Source organism: Pectinophora gossypiella, chromosome 1, assembly GCF_024362695.1.
Source record: "Pectinophora gossypiella chromosome 1, ilPecGoss1.1, whole genome shotgun sequence".
In the NCBI taxonomy this organism is placed as follows: Eukaryota; Metazoa; Arthropoda; class Insecta; order Lepidoptera; family Gelechiidae; genus Pectinophora; species Pectinophora gossypiella.
In genome coordinates this window covers 7,281,954-7,307,626 of record NC_065404.1, presented here as the reverse complement: position 1 = coordinate 7,307,626, position 25,673 = coordinate 7,281,954, and the positions used below count along the sequence as shown (strand labels likewise).

At 40.7% G+C, this 25,673-nt stretch overlaps 1 protein-coding gene across 1 annotated transcript in view; it reads right to left on the bottom strand.

Moving 5' to 3' along the window:
* Positions 1-25,673, bottom strand: part of LOC126369267 (uncharacterized) — a 152,256-nt gene that overhangs the window by 40,458 nt on the left and 86,125 nt on the right. Inside the window, exons 6-14 of the mRNA XM_050013628.1 lie at positions 11,600-11,818; positions 10,130-10,258; positions 9,671-9,779; positions 8,895-9,581; positions 6,870-8,428; positions 6,640-6,782; positions 3,467-3,664; positions 2,573-2,696; positions 1,615-1,799 (exon numbers count right to left, since the gene is read on the bottom strand). Of these exons, the coding sequence (XP_049869585.1) occupies positions 1,615-1,799; positions 2,573-2,696; positions 3,467-3,664; positions 6,640-6,782; positions 6,870-8,428; positions 8,895-9,581; positions 9,671-9,779; positions 10,130-10,258; positions 11,600-11,818 (3,353 nt within the window). The remainder of the gene's footprint in view (positions 1-1,614; positions 1,800-2,572; positions 2,697-3,466; positions 3,665-6,639; positions 6,783-6,869; positions 8,429-8,894; positions 9,582-9,670; positions 9,780-10,129; positions 10,259-11,599; positions 11,819-25,673) is intronic.

Genomic DNA, 25,673 nt, shown 5'->3' with positions numbered 1-25,673 from the left:
TGATAATCGATATATATATATATATATATATATATATGATAAAAGAACCCGTACTAAGCAACTAAGCAGTATTTTTTTTAAATTAGCATGGTAACATAATACTCAAAACATTACATTACATTCATTACTTTACAGGAGAATGCTCGCGGTGAGGGAGCACCTTAACGCCTAGCAAGGCTAACGAGCGCGATCGTGATAAAATTATTAATCGATTCAATAAATTTTGTTAAAATCGATAAGTATTTCTTTTCCCTAATATGCGTGCCACGTGATTTTGTTCGTATTTTGACAGAACGAATGACTTATTTGGGTTCACATATTGGCATCAATCGACAAAACAACATCATTATATCGTCACAATCGATAAAATGACCGTGACAAAATGTTATCACGTTGCGCGTGTTAGCTCTACTGGACACAGCTACGCCAAAGTTTTGTTTAAAAGAGTTGGGTAAGCATTAGGCCGGGTTTGGGCGGAGAAGAGCGGAGATGTGCGGATTTGACCAATCACAGCGTTCGAGAGAGCGAAAAACGAAGACTCTCTGTCACTCTTTCCCTCACGGTGATTGGTCGATTCCTGCCCTGCACACCTCCGCTCATCTCCACACAGCTCCGCGTCAATAGAAAAATAAATGATACCTAGTAGATATATACAACTGAACATTAAACGATGCACAAAAAGTATTAATAAACCGCTCTTATCTCTGAGATCTTAAGATGATATTCTCATTAATAAACGCGACGCCGTATTAATAATAACCCAAACTCGGCTCTCAATATTTTCTTTTAATATTTTTTTTGACGTGACTTATTGTAGGCGTTAACTACTTGGCCGGAACGGCTCTCAAGAGTGCTCTCAAGATGTAGAATATAATGTGATTTATGCTCACGCGACATACCTATTGAACTATTTCTTGAATGCTGAACATTTACTTACTTCTAATGCCATTCGAATAACTAAAGTTCTTTCTCATTAAGTATACTGAAATGCTCTTGTTTTTTGTAGAATACATTTTTAAGAGATGAATCCAATGGACATTATTACATAGTTAGCTTGGAAGAAAATCTGTCTTTAACAGAATTCAACGCGGGAAATGATTATTTTATTTTACAAACGCTAATTTTATTGAGAAACTTTTGTTACCATACCGCGATTAGATTCAGACCGCCTATAATTTAAAAAATACACTTATGACTAGAAGAAGCGAAAGTGTAAACGACATTAACTGCTTGGCCGAACAAATGGGGAGCGCTGAGGGCTCTCACCCGGTACAAAATTTAAGACAACAGGCCTGAGGGTGCCCAGTTGGACGCGAACCTCGGCTCAGGGCATCATCCGTGATTTAAAAGAATCTTCTTATCATGTGGGTTGCGAGGTGGAACACCAACCTCATCAAACCTGGTGTCAGGGTTATTACTGAGCCGCCAGAGGCTCCTGACATGGCTCATGTAACGACTACATACTTACATCAGTAAGTGGTAACCGGGATCAACGGCTTAACGTGCCTTCCGAAACACGGATCATCTTACTTTCGGACAATCAGAAATAATGAATCGACCCTAGTGGGCCGATAGCGATAAGCGCTGCATGAGGGAAGTAAAAATTGCGCTTACCTTTTCGTATTAGTAAGCTGGTGACCCTACGCAGTGCTTCTCGTGGTGACTTCTGAAAGAACTTGGGCGTCAGGTTGGGAGGCAGAGTGAGTGGTTTGCGAGTGCCGGTGGCTTCCCACGGTGTGGCGTGATCCGTCGCCAGCTTCGACGCCGTTAAGCGGTCCAAGTGCTCGATCGATGCGGGCCTGCGCAAGCACATTATAGTGGTGGTTATAAGGATCTAGAACTGTTAGGAATAATTAGCTGTTAGACAAATTAAGTTAGCCTTTGTCGATCAAAGCTGCTGACAAGTTTCAACCTTATAGGTTAAGCATGCAAAAATAACAAAGTACACATACTTAAATGGGCCTTTAAAAAGGTTTTTTCGTGTGGAATTTGCCTACTAAAGTCAAGTCAAGATGTAGAAGATAATTCTTTCGTTTTTACTGCGACGAAGCAAAAATGAAGGTTTTGTGTTTCATACTTTTTAGAGCGCGATTTATCCGTAGTTGGGTTGTAGTTTTTGAACTCATATTTTTATAATTTAAGTTATCCAACTTCACGTTTACGTACACGACCATACTTTAGTTGTTGGTTTGACGCTATAGATAAGGAAAATATATGACTTGGCCTGGCCCGGGTCATTATTATTCAATATCAAAACAATTTCAACGGGTATACGGCAGTTCCTCCGCCCCCTGAGACGCGCCTATCACGGCGTCTATCAGCATCTTGATGTGTAAAAAAATAATAATAATAATAAAAAAGTTTATTCAGGTAAAATCTACGACACACATATACATTTACAACATGAAGATACTACTAGGTACAGTCCTGAGCAATATCATGTACCCACTTTTGAACCCTGTCGCACTATCATATTTAACATTTATTTTGTCAAAAAAGTTAATGTGACATAGTTTCAAAGTGTATACATGGAAGTACTCGTGACCGTACATGGTCAGTGGTAGGTACTAACCGGTGCCTCTGTCGCGGGTACCAGCCCCGCGGAGGGCCCCCGAGCCTCAGCAGGTCTGCCCCCGTGCACACGGACGTGCCCATCACGGATCCCCGCCCGTAGCCTCCTAGCGTGGCGCTGCTTCCTGTAACAACAGCAGAACTTCATTAGCCTTCAAACATTTTGATTGCTCGCATTTTAATAGCAAACCAACTAAACACACAGTTCGCAGTTGGTTTGCTAATAGACTTTATTACAATTACAATACAATATAAAACTGTTTATTGCACTTAAAACAAACATTAAAAATACAGAATTATAAACAGTTAGGTAATACAACAGGCGGCCGTCTTGCTAAGGTAGCAATCTCTTTCAAGCAACTTTTCGGTACAGGAAATGAATTTAATAAATACGTAGCGAGATAGACAGTGCAAAATAAAAAGTAAGGAAATATATCACTATTTTATAGCCGAGCCGGCTCGGCCAACGTGTACTAGGACTAACCTTATCCTGGGTATAGAAACAATAAAATAATAGCCCATTGTTGACACAACCGGGGGTAACCGGGTATTTTACTCTGCGAGGTGACTGCGGGTATAGACGATTCTTGATTAATACAACCTCATCGAGCAACCTCAGTCTCTTCTCTCGTGACCTCAAATGTAGAGTAGGCAAAGCCTAACTTTGATGTGAACACTCTGCTACCGAATTAAAGATGTCCTTAGTTAAAAATTAGCTTAGGAGTCTTGCGTGTTTCGCGATTTTTAAGGAACTATTTAAGGTGACTTTCCCTCTTTGACAGAAATTCTTTAGCGTTCAGTGGACATATCACAGGCGGAAAAGTTACGTTTTTAAAAACGTTTTTGTACCGTAGATACTGCTGTGATTCCTAGTAGAATAGCTTACACAACCCACCTATAGACTGTATTGAGTTCATGGTGTTATTTCTTGGAGGTCCCGTGGAGTTCCGTGGGGGAGTGCGCGGCACGTCGCAGCCACGGGCGAAGACTGGCGTCTCTGGTAGGCTGGCAGACGTCTGCAGCGCCCCGCGTCCGGTAGCGTCACGGTTCTGGCGCTGCAATGTCCTGCGACGCGCGCCGCTCGCTCCGATGTCTATAACACATGCAGTCTTTCAGATTTTACCACTATCAGGGTCCCACAATCCTTCATCATTCATAATGATGGGTATGACACTTAGAGACGGGCATCACAATGTGTCCATTGAATAAATGAGAAGTAATTTAGGAGAAGCCATACTACAAGTCCTCGGGGGCAAATTGACGGTGAAGCGTAATGACCTCATAACCGTTATTTTGTCATTTTTGCGATTCTTATAAACCTAGAATTAAAAATATGATTTCGCTTGCATTAGGCGCACCTAACTTGGTTCCGTAATCTTTGGCGAGAAATTAAAAACTGAACATAATACCTAGCTCCTAACTTCATTTGCATTTTTACTGCCAATACCTCTTATCTACGTCGTAAGCAAGTTTATTCTAACGCTTCTCGCGGTGTTCTGGTTACTGTTTACTTTGAAGATTTATAAAAGAAGTGTTAAAGTTAAAAATATCTAAGTAAGTGAAGTGTCAAATGTATGGTTGTTTGAACACTAGGGTGGAGCGAAAATATATGAAATAAAAAAAAAATTTTTTTTCTTCAGCGGCATAGCGACGAAAAGTTGCCTTGTTATATACAAAACAAACATAGAAAATATCACACAATTATCTTAACGTTTTGAGGTGCCCCAGCAGGGATGAAAACAAACGAAAAACATTTTTTTATGTATGTAATTATATATTACAAAAAATATCCAGAAACATTAAAAATACAGTTTAAATATTATTAATAATTATAATAAAGGCGTAGGGATGTGATGACCCCCATCGCCCCTGGTGAATTCATCAGCGAACTTGGTGAATTCAACAGTGCAGTCAGTCTCCGCAGGCCAGCTTGTGGCGATCTGTTGGTGAGTGACGACACCGCGGAGCTGGGATCCCCCGAGAGTCGGTCAGGCCCTCCGTCTTCGGCTTACTTTCACTGGCCGACCGGAGTGGACCCCAGCGGGGGCCGCAGGACTCTCACCTCTGAATTGCCTTCATTGGCTGGCCAGAGTGGGGCGTTAGAGCTATAAGCTCAGGGTAGAAGTGAAAGATGAATAAGTCGCGATTTGGTGAGGCGAGTAAACCGCCTCGCAGAAAGCGGTTTACACCTCTCGACACCCTGAGCTGCTCACAACCATGTTGCTGCCTTGCCGTCCAGTCACGTTGGCTAGATAGGTGGCCCATCCAGTGAGTGGCGAGTCACCGCCTGCTCATTTTATCCATTTTTACCAACATTGGTCGAGCAGGCGCCATAGTCCCCCATATCCAGTTTCCCGGTCCACTAACCTCCAACCCGATAGCCCAGTTCCCGTTGTTCGCATAATCAGCAATAGTCCTACACGAACCGGGGATTGTATTTGGGTGCACTCCCATAGTGTATACAGGGATAATCGCCGGTTGGTGTCACATCACATTTAGATTAAACTGTCTTAAGGGGTCTCTACGTGTTGGCTTCGGCCCCACGCACGCCTTCAAAAAGTCCGGGACTCTATACGCCCGAGATATGAAAACGACATACAAATAATAAAAAACATTTTTTCAATTTCCTACAAGGTTTCATCAAACAAATTTGAAGTTAGTGGTGGCTCAGTTATGTCACAGTCACGCCACAAAATAATGTCAGTATAAACTTTATCATCGGAATTGAACACCGGCACCTTCAATTTTCGAAGTCTTCGAGTATTCTGTGATCTTGCTTTTATAATTTTTCGATATGCCAGATTTCGGATAGCCTCTCTGTCATCGCCAAGCATGGCAATGAAGATATTTTTTTGGATGACCGAAATATCCATTTCGTTGCATTACTTTGTCAATGATAGCCTTAATACCGGAGTTCAAATAGCGACTAAGATTAATAGTTGGTCACAGGTGCTTAGCCCCGTCGATGCACGAGGAATTAAGTACATTTTATTGTACTTAAATCACATCGGTCCATAAACTTTCATTACGTACGTGGCTAATACCACTAATTTTTCTTCAGGGTCAGTTTTTGTGGCATACAACCTTTGAATTCGATTAGCTGTTGTTATGGTTAAGAAGTCCAGGTTCTATATTAGCTAAATCAGAAGTAAATATACCAGTACTGATAGCGGTCATAATATCGTATAGATACTTTTGGTCGGTACTCAGCTCTGTCCTAGTAATTTCAGGTAATATTGTGGGTATAAAGGAGAATGCGACTATCGGTATTGTTTAACAATTTTGTAATTAAGATCCAATGGTACCTGAAAAGCATTTCGGCCCTGTGGTTTTTCCATCTTAATTGTAATAACAAATGTCGCAGTGGTAATTCATTAGAATGCAACTTAGGATGCAAATAAATGAACGCCAAATAAATGAGTTGCTGTAAGCGCGCGAAATTACTAAATGTCACTCGATCGGTGTTTGGGTATGAAGACGCGGAGGAGAGTTATTTCGCTGAAATACCTCTCCCCCGCGTCCCGCTTCCTTAGAGTCTCAACACGCATGTTTCTACCGGTAATAACTGTCGCTCAGGTGTTTTATAAAATGTTTGCGATGTTTTGAAAAAATTGGCAAAACTCATAATTTGCCTAAATTTTTCAAAACTTTATGACGATGGGGGCACCTCGAAACATAGCATAAGCCAACTGATTTTTTTTGTGCTTAATGTTGACCTGAAATAGCAACTTTTTACAGGTATACCGAAGCGAAAAAAAATAAAAAATGAAATCGCTCCACCCTATTGAACACACATACACATTCATATGATAGGTACATTTGCCTCCTAACTTTTCCAAAGGTTTTTTTTGTTTCCAATAAAAGCCTCATCATCGAAATATAAAAAAATATAAACATAAAGCATAATTATAAAGTTGTAATTAGCAGAACAACAACATTTAACTGACGATTCAAATTTTTCGTTCTTCATTATTTTAATTTTTAGTTTATTACGAGTATACCATACAAGTATGCAACATTGCTGTACAGTTACTATAGATATGTAATAAGTAATGTAAATCAAGGTACCTGTCGGTAATGTTCTTCTGTCTGTAGAGCCAGTTTTGAAGTTACTACTTCTCCTGTTTTTATTGTAGCTGGTTTCCATGGATCTCGTTTTCAGGCTGTTAGTTGTGTCGCGATGTGGAGGCACCGCTGGAGGTTCAGAAGGCCTGCAGAAGAAATGTGGATTTAATTATACTAATTAATGATTAATTATTAGGCCCACGCCGGGTAATAAGATGTTAAATTAAATTTACCTTCTTCTGGAGTCCATTGTGGGAGTTGGCAAGGTGTCAGACTTTTTCAAATGCCGTTTCTCTGAAGGCGGCATTATTTCTGTGTATTCATCTTCGACTTCTTGCACGGGGGAGGGCGGAAGAGGAGGGAACTTTGGTGACTCTGGGGTTTGCGGTAGAGGACCCATCTCGTGCACCATATTCGGTGACGGTGGCAGGGGGTGGTGCCTGTACGAATGTTCTACTATTTGTACATTCAACGGGAAGTCGCCGCCACTAGACACGGCCGAGTCGGAGGACGATGGTTGGCGCATTAAACTAACTGGCACGTCCTTGGCACTAGTAGACTTATGCATACTATTAGACCGCCGCCCCGACGACCGATCACGACGCTCTATCGACCGTTGATTCTGTATTTCATTATGACTTGATGACTTCTGAATATCGTGACGTTTCTGTCTCTCTCTAGAACTATAACGGAAATTGTTTTCTAATATATCTTTAGATACTTCATCACAGTATTCATCCTTATGTATATTCCAGTCTTTAGGTATGTATGGGGTAAAATGTTTTTGGTCCCGACCTTGACTTAGTATAGCGCTAATGTTGTTTTCGATTTTGCGGAGTGGTGACGTTTCGCCGCTGGATTCTGGCTCACCACTTTCTTGGTCTTCCTCCTCCTCGACGGTGGTGATGAGCGCCTGCCGGCTGGCGCTCGTGCTCTCGTCTGCGCCAAGGCTCGGCAGTGACACCACCCTCACCATGTTAGGAGGTACTGTCGTCAGTTCATTCACTGTTTCATTGCAATCAGCTAATGGGGTTTCTTCCACTTTGCCTTCCTTTATCAACGACTGTATATTGTCAAAAGTTGAAGAGTACTTTTTGAAATCAGTGAACCTATTCTGGGGTGATAACTTACTTTGGACTAAGTTACCTTTATGAGCGCTCTTATCACTAGGCATTTTTCTACTTTTAGGACTGTGACCAAAATATTCCTGACTTATGTATCTATCTTGTCCATTGTTAAGATCTAAGCTAAGTCTAGATTTCGGTGACGTCATTTCTTTGCTCAGTTTAACGTTTGGTGTGCAGAGATCTATACTATATCTAGAATTCGGTGTATTGAGTTCGCGGCTTAACCGTGAGTTCAAGTCTACACTGTATCGAGATTGTGGTAAGCTGAGATCTGAGCTAGGCCTGGAGTTGTAGGATCCGACCGATCCTGAGCCGCTTATGGAGACACTGGAACCATCTATAGATTTGTCAGTGTCTATACTTCGATTGAGGCTATGATTTTGTAGTAAATTGCTTGCGTTTGGTTTATTGTTTGCGTTTTTATTGAAGGCAGGTAGTTGTTTTCGATTTTTCCCTTTTCTTATGACGTATGTTCCGCAGGCGATGTCTTGGCTGCGCCTGTCGGAGTCGCCGTCGGAGGTGGGAGAGGCAAGAGGCTCGCACTGCGTGGGCGGCGGGGGCGGGGGCCAGTACTCGTCGCCCCAGTCATCATCCACCCGCTGTGGGATAGAACTGGTGCTTGAGTGGGACTGGTCGCCGGATTTTCTTCTTCGTCTACCAATAACCTGAAATGGAACAGTTAAATATGATAAAATGAATATACGTACGTTACAGTTATATTTATGATATTTCTGAATATATACCAGCCACATACATACAGCTACCTCATAAACTTCCTATATACGTCCCACTGCTGGGCACAGGCCTCCCCTCAATCAACCGGAGGGGGTATGGAGCATACTCCACCACGCTGCTCCACTGCGGGTTGGTGGAGGTGTTTTTAGGGCTAATAGCCGGGACCAACGGCTTAACGTGCCCTCCGAAGCACGGAATCATCTTACTTTTTCGGACAATCAGGTGATTCAAGCCTGAAAAGTCCTTACCAAACAAAGGACAGTCTCACAAAGTGATTTCGACCATGTCCCCATCGGGAATCGAACCCGGACCTCCAGATCGTGAGCCTAACGCTCTAACCACTAGACCACGGATGCTGTTTATACAGCTACCTATGTAGTTGATAATATGAATTACCTTTGTGCTCCCCGGAGTAAGTAGAGGGTCATCACCATCGAGAGACACTTCCCAAGCTATGGAATTGCGTTTCGAAGGCGTAGTGGCTGCTGGCGGCGGCGGGGGGAACGACTCTTCCAAGGAGTCGTCTGAAAAGTGCTCGTCGTCATTGCTCTTGGAACCCCTTATCTTGTAACTCTCGGTTATGTCCTCCGACGATCCTCTACACACTTCTCTATGTCTCTCCATAGAACCAGCGAGAGTACGCGGAGGTATTTTGCCTTTTGGTGACAGCATTTCGCCATCGGATCTACTGTCTCGTTTTGCGACATTCTTTCTTTCTGAGCTTTTGGTGTTTGATGGTGATAATTTTTGGATATTGTACGTGGGTGAGTGGGCTTGTCGGCTGAATTGTATGTTTGGGCCGGGGTAGATGGTGACGGGGTGTTCATTGTAGGGTTTGTCACTGAACTCGCTGGAGAAGCCCATGAATGGGAAAACGGGAGGGTTATCGAGGGAGGGCGACCGTTTGGGCCCGGGTGGCGGGTGTCGCGGCGGGAGCCAGGCGGGCGCGGCGTCGGGCGGACGCGCGCCGTGCTGAAGCGACGCGAACCGGTGCGCCGGCGCTGGCGGCTGCTGCAGCTCGAAGCCGCCGTTCTTCACGCCATCTTTCTCCCAACCGTACGGTCGCTGATGCCTTGTTTTTGGCTGAAATACAAGTTTGTACGAATTACATTAAATAGAAGTTACAGTATCTATGAGAATAATTTGCACAATTTTGTCGAGGTTCTACTTACAAATGTGGTTTGAGTAGCAGTTGTGATCCCGTTCACGCTGATGATAGAGTCGAGCCTCTCTTCAGCCTCGCGCAGTTCAGTCGAAGGTGGTTGCTTCGCTGGAGATACTCTGGAATTACATAATGATATGTTTTAGTAAAATTGTGATGTAATTCTTGTACCCTAGGTTCATTCGCATAATTTTTATGAAATATGTAGAAAATAGCTTCCTATAAAATGACTACTTTCCTAACTACTATTTGAAGTAAGTATGTAGTCGTTATATGATTCCTCTGGCAGTACAATAATAATTGACCCTAACTCCAGTGTTGATGAGATTCGTCTTCGAACACGAATGAAGAAGCTTAGAATACATGACTTAGGTAGCGGTGTAGGCCTACTCTGGCGGCGCGGTGGCTCCTCGATCTAATATATTAGATACTTAATATTAGCTTAATATACTTAAATTAGAATGTTTACTTAGGTAGTAGTGTGGATATGATCCGCTGGGCCTCTTCGGGCGGCGGCGGAGACCGCGGCGAAGGCGGGTCGGGCGGCGACGGCTCCTCTCGTTCCTCCGTCGGACGGAACCCTAGCGCGAACTTCGCCCTGAAATAAGAAACGCACAACATTCCAGTCAAATTGAGAACTGAATACATTCCAAAACAAGTATCAGAGATATGTATTTGGAGCCGTGGTAGCCCAATTGGTAGAACAGGTATCGTACGTCTCACAAAAATCACTTCATTAGCCTTGGTTTGGTTAGGACAAGCTGATCACTCGATTGTCCGAAAGTAAGATGATCCGTTCTTCGGAAGGCACGTTTAACCGTTAGTTCCGATTACTAAGTAGGTACGGTCACGAGTACTAATATGTATACACTTTGATACCATGTCACATTAACTTTTCTGACAAATTAAACCGTAAGTCTCATTAAATGTGAAATATGATAGTGCGACAGGGTTCTAAAGTGGGTACATGATATTACTCATGACTGTACTTACTGATATCTTAAGCGGCCTTTGGCGGCTCAAGCCTGGTGTTGATGAACCCACACTATAGAAGACCGTAGGTACCTAAATCGCATTGTTAGGGGTGTAAGTAGGTGTAGGGTCGATTTATTAACATCTCAATTTTTGAAAACAGAACAGTGCCTTAATTTCATTCTGTCTCTCCTTAGATCATTCGTATAGTACTTTACACCATCAGTGATGCTTGATAGCGTCACAAAATATGTGAGTTCTAGTTATACCAACGCTGCGCTGCTGCGAAATGAGAAAAGGTGTATCCAATAAAATAACAACCAGGTTTAGTCCGTGCAGTGTTTAGCTCTGCAACACGTTAAGCTTTCTGTTGCACTAGTCTGTACCTAGATGGCGTTGAACAAAATTTGAAGTTTGTTGAAGCACGGACGGATGTAGGTATGCAGTTAGTACTGTATACTAGTTTAAAGTTAGGTAAAATGTAAATTATGAAATGCTAATCATAGAAACTACGTAGTTTAAGATGACCAGAAATCAATCTCATTTTACTTTTGGACTTATTTTCGAATTTCATTTATTTCAGTATTTCCATAGAAACTCCAAAGAAAATTTTCGTTCTAACGTTTCGTAAAAAGTAGGTATCTCATTTGACTAGGTTGTCAAGTAGCCTATTATTGGCGTGGGAGTAATCGGTCTTACTTACAGAAATACGGGCTAACTTACGACAACATTGACACCACGTGTAAGCTTTAGTAGTATTTGTGTATATCTTGCACCAGATGGTGATTATATCACGCGCTAATTATAATGATAGGTTACCTTCTTTATAGTTTATGGTACCTAATATAAGGGTAGACAATAATAATGTGATATACCTACAATAATATGTGTAAATACGTATTATGAATAGTTTTGTTATGTTAGGTCACTAATTCAGAAGTATAACTTTATATTAAGTATTACTAACCGTCTCCCGTTCATGCTCATGTATCCATCGTCCTCGGAGGTATGTCCGGCGAGAGGCGAGTCGTCGTCGGTGGCGGGTGTCGCGGGGGTGGCGGGGGTCGCGGGGGTCGCGGCGGGGTCGGCCTGCGCGCGCGCCTCCAGCGACCGCGGCTCGCCCTCGTCGTACTCGCTCAGCACTTGGTCCAGAAGTTCCAACGACCGCTGCACATCATCGCACCCGCTGGAATTAAAAAAAAAAACGGATTTTTACTACTGGTAGCAGTGGTAGCATTTCTTACGTAGTGGTAATTTAATGTGAATCATGAGCGGGTTCTCTTTATCTATAGATAAATAATAATAATTAGAACACATAATACCGGGTTCTTACCGTGTTAAAATCAGGGACATGAGACTCCCGATTTTTCAACACTGTTGCAAGTGCCATGATTACGGGATGACTGATGAAATTGGAGTAATAAAAGAAAAAATGAAATATCGGGAGTCTCATATCCCCGATTTTAACGCGGTAAAAAACCCGGTTTTATGTGTTTTAGTTATGATAATAACCGCGTAAACGTCAAACAATGTGGATAACAAGATATTCTATATAAGTTATTAAGCTTTTAATTACTGGTGATTTGGCCTGTATGTAGTTGAGAGTATAGTTTGATGTTGATTCTGATTTAGTATTAGGACGTTTGCAAATTTGTCGCCGCTGTCGCGCGACCGTCGCGCTGTAAAATACTCGTAGGTAATCTAAATATGTATAAAAAAAATCTTTGTTCTGTTAAATAAAGGTACTTACACAATAAAATATTTGCACTAATAATGATTGATACTTAAGTATACTAGTAGTGGTTTAAGGCCCGATCTCCCTATCCATCCATAGGAAAGGCCCGTGCCCCAGCAGTGGGGACGTTAATGGGCTGATGAGGATGATGATGACTTAAGTATACCTATATGAATATCGTATGTAAGTAGATAAGATTTGTCGACGTTGATAATGATTATTAGGTGTCTCGTACATTTTTAAATATCAATAAACATTTTTTTGACGAAGCTCGTGTGGAATACATTTACGTATAAGTTTTTGACGATACCTGTGGTGGATGCAAGGCGTTTTTGTTTTTTTTTCATATTGTTACATTTTTGTAATATTGTTGCCTGAGATTTTATTTTTTAAATAATATCTAATAAGAAATATTTACTTATTGGTTTTGGTTTGTGCATAACTGACTTACTTGGTCTGTGCGTAGTTATAGCGTCGTAGAAGCTAGCGAGATTGCCCAGTCGAGTCAATTCTCAGAGATAATGGGAAATTGAACTCATTTCCTTCACGAACGCCACTTAGACCGGGAACACTTCCTCTCCTGCACTATTACATTCAAACTATTATGTTATACGGTACTTAAAAGCCAGGTCTTTACAGTAATGGATTAGTTCTTTATGTTGGAGTAAAATTATTTTACATGACGTGTATATTTTCATTTGTCAAAATTATGTTCCCCGCAGCAATTCGATATACCTAAATAATATATGCGCAGCGCGGTATCGGTAACACGATAACAGTATGCTAACTTATTTATAATCCATTCTGACATTTATAGGTAAAAGGGTATTGCCGTTCTATTGGATGCGGCCAGCAATAACATTTTTCCAAAAGGTCAATAGACGTTTGAAAAGGGAACTCTCTGAGGGAAACCTTTCTGTGTTATTAAGTAAATACGTATCTTTGATAACATAGTGGAAGGTAAAGTTTTGCGAAATAATCATTTTAAGTAACAAGGGAATGCTGAAAGGAAGTTCATAGTGCTTGAAAGGTGCCTGTTAGCCAGGTCGGTAGTTACTAAGAGAATTCATTATGTTTAAAGGCAGCATGTCCTCGGAGTAAAGTGGTGCTAGTGAAGGCACAAAGCAACCCTTTTGAAAGAAGGGGCGCTCGCTCTCAGGCCGTCTCTCGATAAGCTCTCAGCGAGTGCTACACGCTGCTCTATATTTGCTCAATAAACTGCACCGCCCATTCATGACAAATTTATTTACAACTACGAGTGTGACTGCTATAAAAGACACGTTGAGAAACATTTCTAACGCTCGTCTATTTGTCGCTTAGAACGCTCAAAATCAACATTCGATTTTATTGCCTTCCCAAATGGTATGCTATGAGTATTTGAGAGATAAACAAGCCAACACGGTATGTCGTGATGCTACACCTCGTAAAACAGTAGTAGACATTTTATGGAGTGTTGAGACTGTAGCTTGTTTAGTTTAACATTTACTTACAAATCCGAATAACTCTGTTTGTACGCAGTATTTTTTCGAACTAGGTTCGCACGTGACAGAGGTGTATGAGGAAGCAAGACCAATTTATTGATATTGCGGGGATGCGTGTAATCTGAAAGGGCGAAATCTGATGACAAAACGGAGGGGACCCACATAACAACGTATTATGGGGTTCTCGACATGGCAAGCCTAATAACCCCGAGCTGGCAGCCGCAGCATGGCTTGTCTCCTCCGGCGATCTGTTTCCATTGAGATCACGAGTTCATTAGTGACACCTCACTAATGATCTCTTATCCTTTCGCCGTAGTAAGCCCGTAAACATGGTTCTATTTTTGTCAACCGCAAAATGTATGAAAAGATTTTCAGTGTAGTAAGATTGCATTTTAAATAAAGCCGCGTTTGTGGGAGTGCTCATGTGTCTTGAAAGAATCGGATGATTTTTAAATGAAATTCTGGTGCATATCATAAGTTTCCAATATGATGTGAAGGCAACCTGTACGTTCAATAAGGCGCCATATTGCCGGTAAAGCAATACTGCTTCCGTATCCGCTGCGTGCGGCAGCTTGTGAGCCTACTTGCGTCTTTGAGAGTGCCTCTACACGATGCCGATATCAGAGGCGCTCAAACTTGTACCAGCACTTCTCATCTGTTCCTCTAGCTCAACTTACATGAAATTCAAGCCATATCGGCGGAATTGCGAATAAAATTTAATTGGAAAGTTAACGTCAAAGCATATATTACGGCGCACTTAAGTACATAAGTACCTACATAATACGTGAGCTAAGCTACCATTAATAGAATAAGTAGCTAATCTTAAACTCTGCTGATTATTAAATGTTAATGGATTTCTGCAATGTTAAGTTGGATAAGGTAAGGTGCTAATAATAATACGTAAACACCGAAAAGAACGACACTGAACTGTAATAGACATTGTCAGTACTTCAGTACGCTTTTTTTTTTATTTTGCATTAGATGTTTGTATGGTAGTTTGAGTAGGTGTGCGTTACACCGCGTCGCTGCGCCGCTACAAAGCAGGGCTCTCAGCAGGAGTGCCGCGGCGGCGCGTGCCTCCTTTGTTTTATTTCACCCACACTACTCACAAACTTCGGGGGGACTTCCAATTGCGTTCCTCTTTACAGCTGAGCTACAGCTGATTAGTTACAGTTTGTTTCCTCCGACTTTTTGGCAATAAATTGTGTACAAAACTTATTTCAAGCTTTGGAGTAGCTAAACAAAAACAGTTTCCAAACATAAGTGCCCTAAAAAGACAAATAGGTAAAAGTTAATTCATCGTCGAGCAGTAGGTACATTATATCGCATTTGCCTTATTATTTTTTCTATGTAGACAACTCATAAGTTTGCATCTTACATCACGGCAGGTACTATTTATGCGGAAATGAGCGCAGCGAGGCGGAAGTGCAAAACACCCCCGGCACCCCCCGAGGCCGTCGACCCCTTCATACGTACGCCTTGGCACACAGTTACAACTGAATGACGGCCTCTTAACAGCAATACAGCCTCCCTGCCTCGAAAAACTGCCGTAGATCAATCAGAATAGTCGAACAAGAGTTCTGTACGACGATGTACGCCCGTACCCAGGGATGAATGACTGTGCGAGCATCATTATGTGCGTAGTGGTCGTTAAAACTGTTTTGAGGAAAACCAAAGCACTGGAAAACAGCCAAATTGCGGAAACCTCTGCGGAATTTCAGAAATTTTGAGCAGCAGCGTTTTATGCAAGAACGAAGCAAGCTGCATGACTTATTGAACAGGCAATGAATGATTTTTCGCGAAAATAATTCTTTCTCACTTCCCAAGTTTCGAATAGTTCCTTGGAATCGTTGAGCGCGGTCGGAATCCTGCTAGTTTTTAAAGTGCACGAAACTTGGCCAATTAGCTGATGTTGAAAGTTTCGTGCTATTAGTGTTGTTCAGTCTGGTTTAAAGATTTAAACGAGTTGTAATTGATTTACGGATTCTCAGCTTCTATCTTGCGGACGGTCTAAAATTTGATTTTCTTGAGTTATCTTCCAGTCAAGTGTGCTGATAGAACACGTTTCTATGAATTCTTTATCTGATTAAATACTTATTTCTAAGATATAAAATTCAAATAAACTTGTTTACGGACTTTTTCTAAGAATACCTGATATAATATGTTTTGTATTAATATGTGGATAACCTTGATGCTATCACGAATTTTCGAGAGACGTGACTGAAACGCCACAGTCCAGCTTATCTCATAAATCTTTTATAAAGTGCTTTCCCGGCGCTATGGTGTCTATGTACCTGGTTATCTACGAAAAGTTAGTTTTCACCTCACTCGGTCTCGTCCTCGCCGGAAATTGGAATATGGTATCTGATGCAGTTATACAACTTAGCGTTGAACTAATGCTCCCTGTGTTACAATACATGAATGAGGAAAGGTTTTTCTCGTATCACGAGTTTCATCTGAACTCACACTCATTAATTTTGTCCGCGCGAGTACACACCAAAACACAATAACTTTGTTAATAACACTTTTGCACATTACGCCAGTCGTACCAGTACGTAACTGTTTGGCACAGGTTGTTTCCAACCGTGAACACTTGGAGGATCGTGAAGCGAAAATGTGTTAACCCAATTTCACTAATTAGTTGCCGCAAATATTGGGATAGTACGAGTATCGCATCCAGCACCAATTGGTTTGATTTCCCCGATGTCACCAGTCTGCACCTCATTTCAACTGAGCGACGGTTTGTCAATATTGATTTTATAAAAGAGGGAAGCGCTAATGGTGTACACTCAAATTTTTTCAATGTTATTGGTCGGTTGAGTCTCGGCGGAAAATCCTTACCGTCTTCTGAAGCTCTTCGGAAGGAAGCTTGGGGACATGCCAATAAGTGCGGCGAGCTGTAACAACACCTCGAACAAACAACCCAGGAACCAATTTCACTCCTCAGCTCAAGCTTTAAGGTTGACATTCCCAATAAGCTTTTACTATTATCGGCTGCAGTGGCTTAAAGCAATTTTGTGAGTCAATATTGAACTTTTCAACTTGGTAGCGATGTGTCCCGATGAAATAAATCAACTACAGTACCTATTAAGGACTAACTTTAAGTTACTCGTGGGCACTTACATGCTAAAGGGGCAAACTCCTAGGTTCAGTGCCAAAGCATTTCACAACAAAAACTTTATGTTTGTGAAAGTAAAAATGTAGCTCAAATGAATACGAAAAGCTCTTAATCTTACGAGCCGGTGCAGAAAGAAGCTAATTGAAAGAAAGAGCCAGCTTGTTTGAGTTACAATTAGGCTTTGTAAAAAGCACAGCTGCAGTGAACCTTTTTTTCATTATAATAATATTATTAACTTTACAAGTATTGTGTAAATTATCAAGCTAAAAATAAAATATTAGCAAAAACGGTAATGTATGTTGTATCCAGAGCGAAGCGCAGCGGGAAAAAACATAATAATATACCTATTATGGGTGGCTGTTTAGTTCACATTCTAAGGCGCCCTGCATGCGAGGCGACGACGGCTATTCTGCGGCAAATGTTTTAGTTTAGGAAATTTTATATCAGAGAAAGGACGATGTCTTTTTTCTGATTCTGATTCGTTTGAATTTGGAATGGCACGCTTTACAGGTAACGTCCTAATTCATGCTAATTTTTATATGCAAGATAAAAAAGATGGTGACGATAGGGTCGAGGGTAAAACTAGAAGAGTGTAGTATTATCGCAACTGATGGAGTAATATATAACTTCATCAGTTGCGATAACTCTTGTCCGTTCACTTGCGAAGATTCTTGCGATATAAGCACGAGTAAAATAGGCACCAGAGTCTTTTCTATTCGCATATAATACATAAATAATGAAATATTAATTGTACTTTTTTGTTGAAATAAATAACTTTTTCTTAACTTTCCTTTCTTTTTAATCTGTGGTATAAATATATTCGCAAATCTTGTCATAAAAAATAAACAAGGGTGAAAAATCCTTTTAATCCTTTTTTAATTTCCGATATAATTCGGTTAATTATTAGCATTGAATAATGTGTGAGTCACCGCGAGGGTACATGCACGAATATGGAAATAAAATATAACTATCTCAGCAAAATTTTTATCACCATGCAGTAGAATATTGTGCTGAATAGGTATATAAAACAATTATTATCTTGGTAAGACTTATGCTTTATCCAGTCTATAAAACAGATTGTAAAAATATTCATAGCGGACAGTCTCGTCTGAAAGACGCCTTACGCTTGTTGACTTTTTGCAACGATACATTGGTGTGATTGCATAGAAGCTGAGGCATGAGTATTGTGTATTTATGATATGAGGTGACGACTAATGGGTGCATATCCATACCAATGTTGTGGCATAAGAACTTAGGTATGGAGTGACTTTAATACCAGCACATCACTAGAGCGAGCGAACCACGCGAAATCTAGTACTTTAAGAATAAGAAGAATAAGAAGTACTTATATGGACAAACGTCGTACGGTTATTGGTCGAGACTCTCGGTAGAATTCGCGCCACACGCTGTGCCGCGGGTACTAGCATCATTTAAAATTTGCTTCAAAAGGTCGACATTTATAAAGGTCCTAAATCATGACGGTCAGTTATTGGCATCACGTATGCACGTCACTGCGGGGGCACGTAATCTACAATTTGTGGCGTATTTTAATTTCGCCCCGAGGACATATCTCGGCTAAATTTATGACGCTCAGATATTAGGCGTGCCCTTTATGCAAATGTAATTTATATTTATGCGTTTTATTGTTTTTGATAACACTATGAAATTGAAATGCGATGGACTATAGTAACTCATTATGAATCTAATAAAATATATGAAGATGTCAATACTTACGAGTAGTTAAAAAGGGTGTTAGTGACATCGTAATGAACACTTTGAGGCATGATTCAGACCATGATTCTAAGTTGATATCAAGTGGATTTTTCCGTTGCAAAAGTATGGAACTGAAAATAATTAAGTAAATAAAACGTTAGATAACATGAATTTTGCAACGGAAAATACCACTTGATAAGAATCATGGTCTGAATCATCCCCCTTAGTATTCGTTACGATGTCACTAACAACCTGTATGCTATAGCTAGCTATAAATAGTAACAAATTGTTTTCTGACGATTTGTGGTTAGTGGTAAATAAGTAATATGTCATTTACTTAAAAAAAAAAACAATAAAGAAATATGTTTTTTTTTTCATTATATCCTTAATCTAAATACATGGTTTGAATAATGCCGTTAAACCACAGAGGTAAAATAATGTAATAAATAAATGTTTTAGATAATTACATTCGAGATGCCCGAATATTCTTAAGACTCCGGGTTGCAGCAGTGCTAGGGTTAATATCGATCTCGCCCGCCAGACGTCGCGCCAATGAAAAACTATGCTTTTTGTGCATCCAACTTCTACCAACTACTAACTCGCTTTGTAAATTGACGAACTTTATACTTATATGGGCAATTATGGACTGAAGTTACCCCGAGAACGAAAACTTTATCTTAAAAAAAAATCATTCATAAAGTCTGTGTATCCAACTCGTTGTAATCTGGGAGTCTTCAACGCTGGTGTGAATAGGCATTTGCTAGGCAAGCGTGATCCACCCTAGATCACATCGTCATTTACCATCAGCGCCACAAACATGAGCGCAATGCTGCTACAACATGTTTACTTTTATATGCGCAAATGTCAAATTGCAATATTGCTTTTTTAGATGAATTGCTTCGATGTGGCCTTTTTAACCCCTCAGGCGAGATTATGGTCAAACGCGAGCCTATATTATTTAAAAAAATAGTTTCATGGATAGTCACGCATAAACAGAAAAACTTTGAATGTTTCATTGTGTAAATTGGTTCTACCCACCTAAACGAGGATTGCAGGATGTTTGCGTGCACTACCTACGTGGTAATTAATTAATAAGTAAGTTTTTATTTGCTGGTTGTCTTTGATTTCTTGTGGCTCTTCCCACGCCGCCATTAGGAGTTATGTATGTATACTTGTATAATTTAATAAATCATATACTTATAAATAAAATAAATTCTGTCAGTATCAAACCCAAATCATACTTTTCCGCTCTTGTTATTTCGATACCAAAATCGTATTACAGCGACAGGCACGAATATTACAGGTCCGTAATAACAGGTGAAATTACGAACCTCTGAAACAATTTACGGACGTAGGGAAGCAAGAAATTGGGTAACAGAATAACAGAGTTAACGGTGTTGAGGGGTTCTCAAATCTTGTAACGCTAGGTGTCTATTCGAACACAAGCTTTGCACACATGCGCATTCGTAAATTAAGATGTACGACGTAATCAGATTATCGGTTGCAATCGTATAGGTAGGAGTATCTTTAGGTAGGGGTGTGCAAAATGTACTGCTATGAAAAAATGTGGCTCAACACAGGTGCTGAAATCTGAAGTCTCAGCAGAACGTAGTTTGGAACGATATTTTATTGTTGACGATAACAGAGGTTAATGTGCTTTGCACATTTACCGGGACAATTGCAATGTAACTGGATCGCGGATCATCAACACAGGCAGGCAGCCCCTCGCAGACGAAATGAAATTGTACCCAGTGAAAGTGCTTCAAAAACAATTCACGCGAATTAATAAATTACATCGCCGCCCTTCTTCCTGCCGTCGCCATAGTGGTGAGGGTGCCGTGGTGCGCGACAGAACCAATTGTCGCCGCCGCCGCCGCCGCCGCCGCGTGCCTCGACAATACCCAGCACCCACCGGATACTACAGCATTAGTCGCGTGATTTATACGTCTGGCAGCGGCTGTATCGCGTTAATTCCCCAACAATGCATAGGGGCTGCAGCTCCACCAATGCCCGATGAACAACTGCCGCCTTTCTACCGACACTTCGCTTAAACAAAACGGGCATACAAGTATAAATATGTAAATCATATAGAGTCACATATCAAAAGGAGATTATTCTGATTGCATGATTTGAATTTGAATAGGACTTCAAAGTGTTGCTTTAAACAGCGATTGGACTTTATCTGTGAGATTTCGTAGCTTTATGTAACGTTAGGTGGCAGATAATCTGTAAACGCCACGCATGCGGTTGAAAGAATAAAAAGAATTACAAATCACTTTTCCCATAACCCACGAGGGTGTAAAGAAGGGGCGCCGAAAGAGATGTCGTTTTAAAAATCAATATAATCACGGTCGTTTACCTAGCCACCCCAGCAAATTGTTCCAACCCTATCACCGCACTCGAGACCGCCCCGGCTCCACTCGCCGCTCTTTAAAAACCAGTGGATAAAATTTTGATCCCATGTCGCCTACAAGCACCTATCTGCAGTTAATTTATCTGCGTGCAAAGGGGAAGGGGAAGACGCCATGGCAATTTCTCCCCAGTTGCCAGTCGGACCCAAGATTCACGCTGAAGCCATCGCAACGGTAAACCCCTGTAATTAGTTTTAATTAAAACCGATGGAGGATAAATGTTCCCGATATTAGATGTTATTTTGAATTCGAGGACGGTATTTTTGGAATAGCAAAATCTCGTGATTAACATTAATTGAATATTCAGACGTTGTTTTGGCGATCTGAACAATTAAGTCGTCCACGAGTCGTTACACGAGTGCTGTCGAGTTGAAACGTTACATGGGAATAAAACCGTTGTGTTGAAAGCACTAAACACTAATGTGCTGTGAATGATTAAGGGTGACGTGAGTTGGGAGGCGAGCTGGATCTGGGGTGAGTTGCTCACAGTTGCTGAGCGTCGTCGGCGGTGGTAGGCGGCTGCTTGAAAGAATCGCCCCACCCGGCTACGGCTAGGTTCCCTAGAGTGTAATTACCAACATCACACGGATAAATTAGATTAATCACGCTCGCTTTGATGGCCAGGTGTTAATGGAAACTCACGTTACGACCTCTAAAACATTAAGTGTTGACGTGCGCGGAGCCTGCCGTTAAATTAAATACGACTGCGTTATAGCAAAGGGCTACACTGTTTTCTCTAAGTACACTTGTCATATTTGTGTGATTGAGTTCATCAATTTCGTGTTAATTAACCAAATAAGTACACTATGAGACTCATTTTGGTAGTAATTCTAATGGAATTGTACAAAAATGCATAATATACTTACTTCTAAAGTTGATTTGTAAAGTCACAGTGCATGTTTCGGAGATGTTGCGCTCTGAAGGTACATTAGTAAGTATGAACCGCATACTAATAGTGACTTTAGGATGAAGTCGCGTAGCAGGAGGGCGTCTCCCCCAGTAATTAGCTCTGGAGGGCCGTCGCGTCGGGTCGCTGTTTGCTCACATCACTACCTCCGCTCCCCTGCCCCACGTGTTACAAAGCTACGGCTTCATTAAACTACCTACACGTAACTAGGATCTCATTTTGAAGCTTAGTTTTGGTAACGGGGACCGATCAATACGATATGTTTATTAGGAATACATTACAAAATACTTAAGACATTCAAAAAGAAAACAACGTTGTTTATACGATTAAATATACCTACTACATGTAAGTATGAAAATTAGCTCCGTCATGCAGCTTTTACAAATATGAGAGGAGACGGATGGGGTGCGTTGATGCGTTCGCTTACTGACTGTCATCATACCAGCTCGGTATGAATGCAAATCTCACAATATCATCTCACAGAGCACAGGAAAGCTGCACACGAGAGCACTGCTCATTAGCGTGAGAGCTGAATTACAGAACTCATTCACGCTCGTACGCACAAACTCTCTTAAAAATACATCGTTTGTGGCAAAAATGCTACCATTTAGTTTCATTACGAATTAACTTGTAACAAGTTTTCCCTCTTAGGTACGTACACCCGTCGAGACTAAAAACATTGTAGAATTTCTTCTAAGTTCGACATTATTTATGTCTCAACTTGAATTGTTTGTTCTCAAGAGAATAAGATACGCTGCTAAGTATTACAACTTCAATTTTTGTTTTACTGGTTTTTTGTTTTACTTTATCTCTGTCATGCATTGTGTAACTTGTGTAACCGTACTGAGACTGCAAATATTGCCAGACTAGTTCGTCACAAAGCACAAAAAGGAGCGGAGTGGAGACTTGTTTGTTTCAGTCTACCTAGTCAGTCGCTACTCTAAATGTCTGCCTACGTTTATTCTGAGACGTGATTTATATGAAAGGAATTTTGTATAATAAGTAATCTACTTCGTTGTTTCGGTTAAATATCATAAATGCCATATTATAACGATTCAGGTTTATTTGTGTGTGGGTGAGCTAGACAGCGTTGGTAGACGGTTCGTACCAATATCGGAAGTTATCCTTTTTGATAGGAGCTTACAACAAAGGAGGTATTGACGTTGTTTCAATTTACAAAATATAGTATCGGTGCTATAGAGTGCGGAGTACTTTCGCTGGCAGACGCGCCGGGACCGGGACGCCGGGAGGACCGAGGGGCGGAGGGACGGACGTTCACTTTCAACCGCCACGCCACGCTGCCTGCAGAGTCACCACATACCCATTTAATATTTCATTATGTATTCAAACATTACAGGGATCGATAAAGTTCATTGTCGAAACGTACACCCGTTTGCCATTTGCGATCGGATACAATATGTCGCGTTTGTTTACTAGATAGGTATATTATACCTATTTATTACCAAGTTTTTAGAAATCTGTCGTTGAAAATAATGGAACACCATTATTTGGGAGTTTCGTACTTTACATTTTACTTTCTGTTACTAGTTATTTATATTTTGAAATGAAACTAACAACACATTTTAACTAGGTACTTATATTTTGTTAGCTAAAACTAATAAATAATTCTAATTATTTAGCTTAGCTACTTCAGATATGTAAACATCGGAGTGGGAGTAAATAATGAACAGACATTGTGTTTAATTAAACAAATTAATACACTTTGAAACGCACCGCAATGGCCCACGTGTTTACCGATTGCTTTTATCCCATACGGGCTAACATACCAACAAAAGGCTTATGCAGGTGGAGTAATAACAGCTGGTCAGCGAAAAGCCGACGCCGTTCCATTATGGAAATTGACAGCGGGGAACTCTAGACTATGCGCATAACATTTACCATAATTTTATAGATTCGTGGTACTATGTACTTGTTCACTGTGTCCGCGATTCCGCAACACACCTTCGAATCACGTGCGATTATTTTACAAGGTCGGTTTTCCGGACAACCCTACGTGAGACAGAGTTGGATTTTGAAAGGTATATACGTCATCATCATCTCCCTAGCATTATTCCGTTTTTCCACAGGGTCCGCTTACCTAACATGAAGATTTGACAGTTCCGGTTTTTTACACAAGCGACTGTCTGTCTGATCTTCCTTCCTAACTAGCCCAATACAGACGCACACCTCCGAAAATTCATTTCTCGGGAATGTGGGTTTTCTCACGATGTTTTTCTTCACCGTGATTTTAATTTGTGATCCAAACATGAATTCGAAAAACAAATTCGACAATCACTAGTTTAGGCCTGTGCTGGATTCAAACCTGCCACGTCAAAGTGAGAGGCAAGCGTTCTACCAACTGGGCTACCGCGGCTCAAAGGTATATAAAAGGAAAAGGTTGAAAAAAAAGGTAAAAGGTTGAAAGGTATATAAGTACGTAAGTAAGTAAATAAAATACTGGAGTGTATGAACATGTTTCTAATGTGAGCTTTTACTTATTTTCTTAATTCATTTGTAACATTTTAGTGCTTACAAAAGAACTATGTGAGAAAATTTTCACTAGTTTGTAATTCGAATGAAAAATATTTACCACGTATAATCCTTTTACTTGCCTTTTGCTGCAATAACACTTTTCCTGATTAAGGAAGTGGCTACTAAATCATAGCACACCCTAAAATACGTCTGGGCGTGGTTTGCAGCTATCAGAGTAATATTCACAAAATTACTTAGGTTTAATCTAGTAAACGAAAAGGTCGTAGGTATGTGGGTGAAGCATAATGGCAAGCAAAATTCCTAAAGGAATATATAGATATTTTAGGAAAGGGAATGGGAGACGCAATTTTACTGTGAATAGATATACCAAAATTGGTATATTCATACAATGGAAAGGTCTTTCATTGAACATATGTAGGTGTAAATATTTTTTATATTGTACGTACTGGGCTTTGCAAACTCGGTCGCCGTCGTGGTCCTAAACAAATCGACCCATCGTCAGGAAGCGAATATTTATATTTTTTGATGCCATTTTCCCGCCTCTGCAAACTGAATTTCCTTGCTTCCTATTTTCTTGGCGAAAACAGCTTTTCTCAGTTAATAATAAATGACGGATAGATACTTTTATATTGCGTAAGGCGCAAGAAACATTCGATAATTTTGACATTTAAACAGCGGTTCTCAAGATTTTATTTTATTTATGAAACCGTTTTGCGTTTTAATAAAATAGCATGAAATTCACAGGTGCCTTGTAGGTACCATGGTAACGAAAGTTACCATCAGACATCGGAAATCACTCGTATGCAATCGGCGATTGGAAACGGTCGGAGCGATCCGACCCACCGATTTTAGATTATACGCTCCATTACGAAATGGGAAATCTATCTCCGACTGATCACGATTTACTTGTATAAAATCATACTTTTATCAATAACAAAGACACGTTTTACTATTTTGAAATACTAACCATACCCGATCACAGTTTCGTCTAAATCTAATCGCAAAAAACAATACGGATAAACGAGGCCAAGGTTAAAAAATGAACAGATTCGAGCTAGGTCACTCTAGGCGGTGTGCAAATGTTTTACAGGCACGTTATTAAATCCCCACGAGATAGTGTGCGATTGGTTTATGATGTGTTAGTTATTTCTTTTGAATGTCAGAGATATAAAGAAAGTTGTAC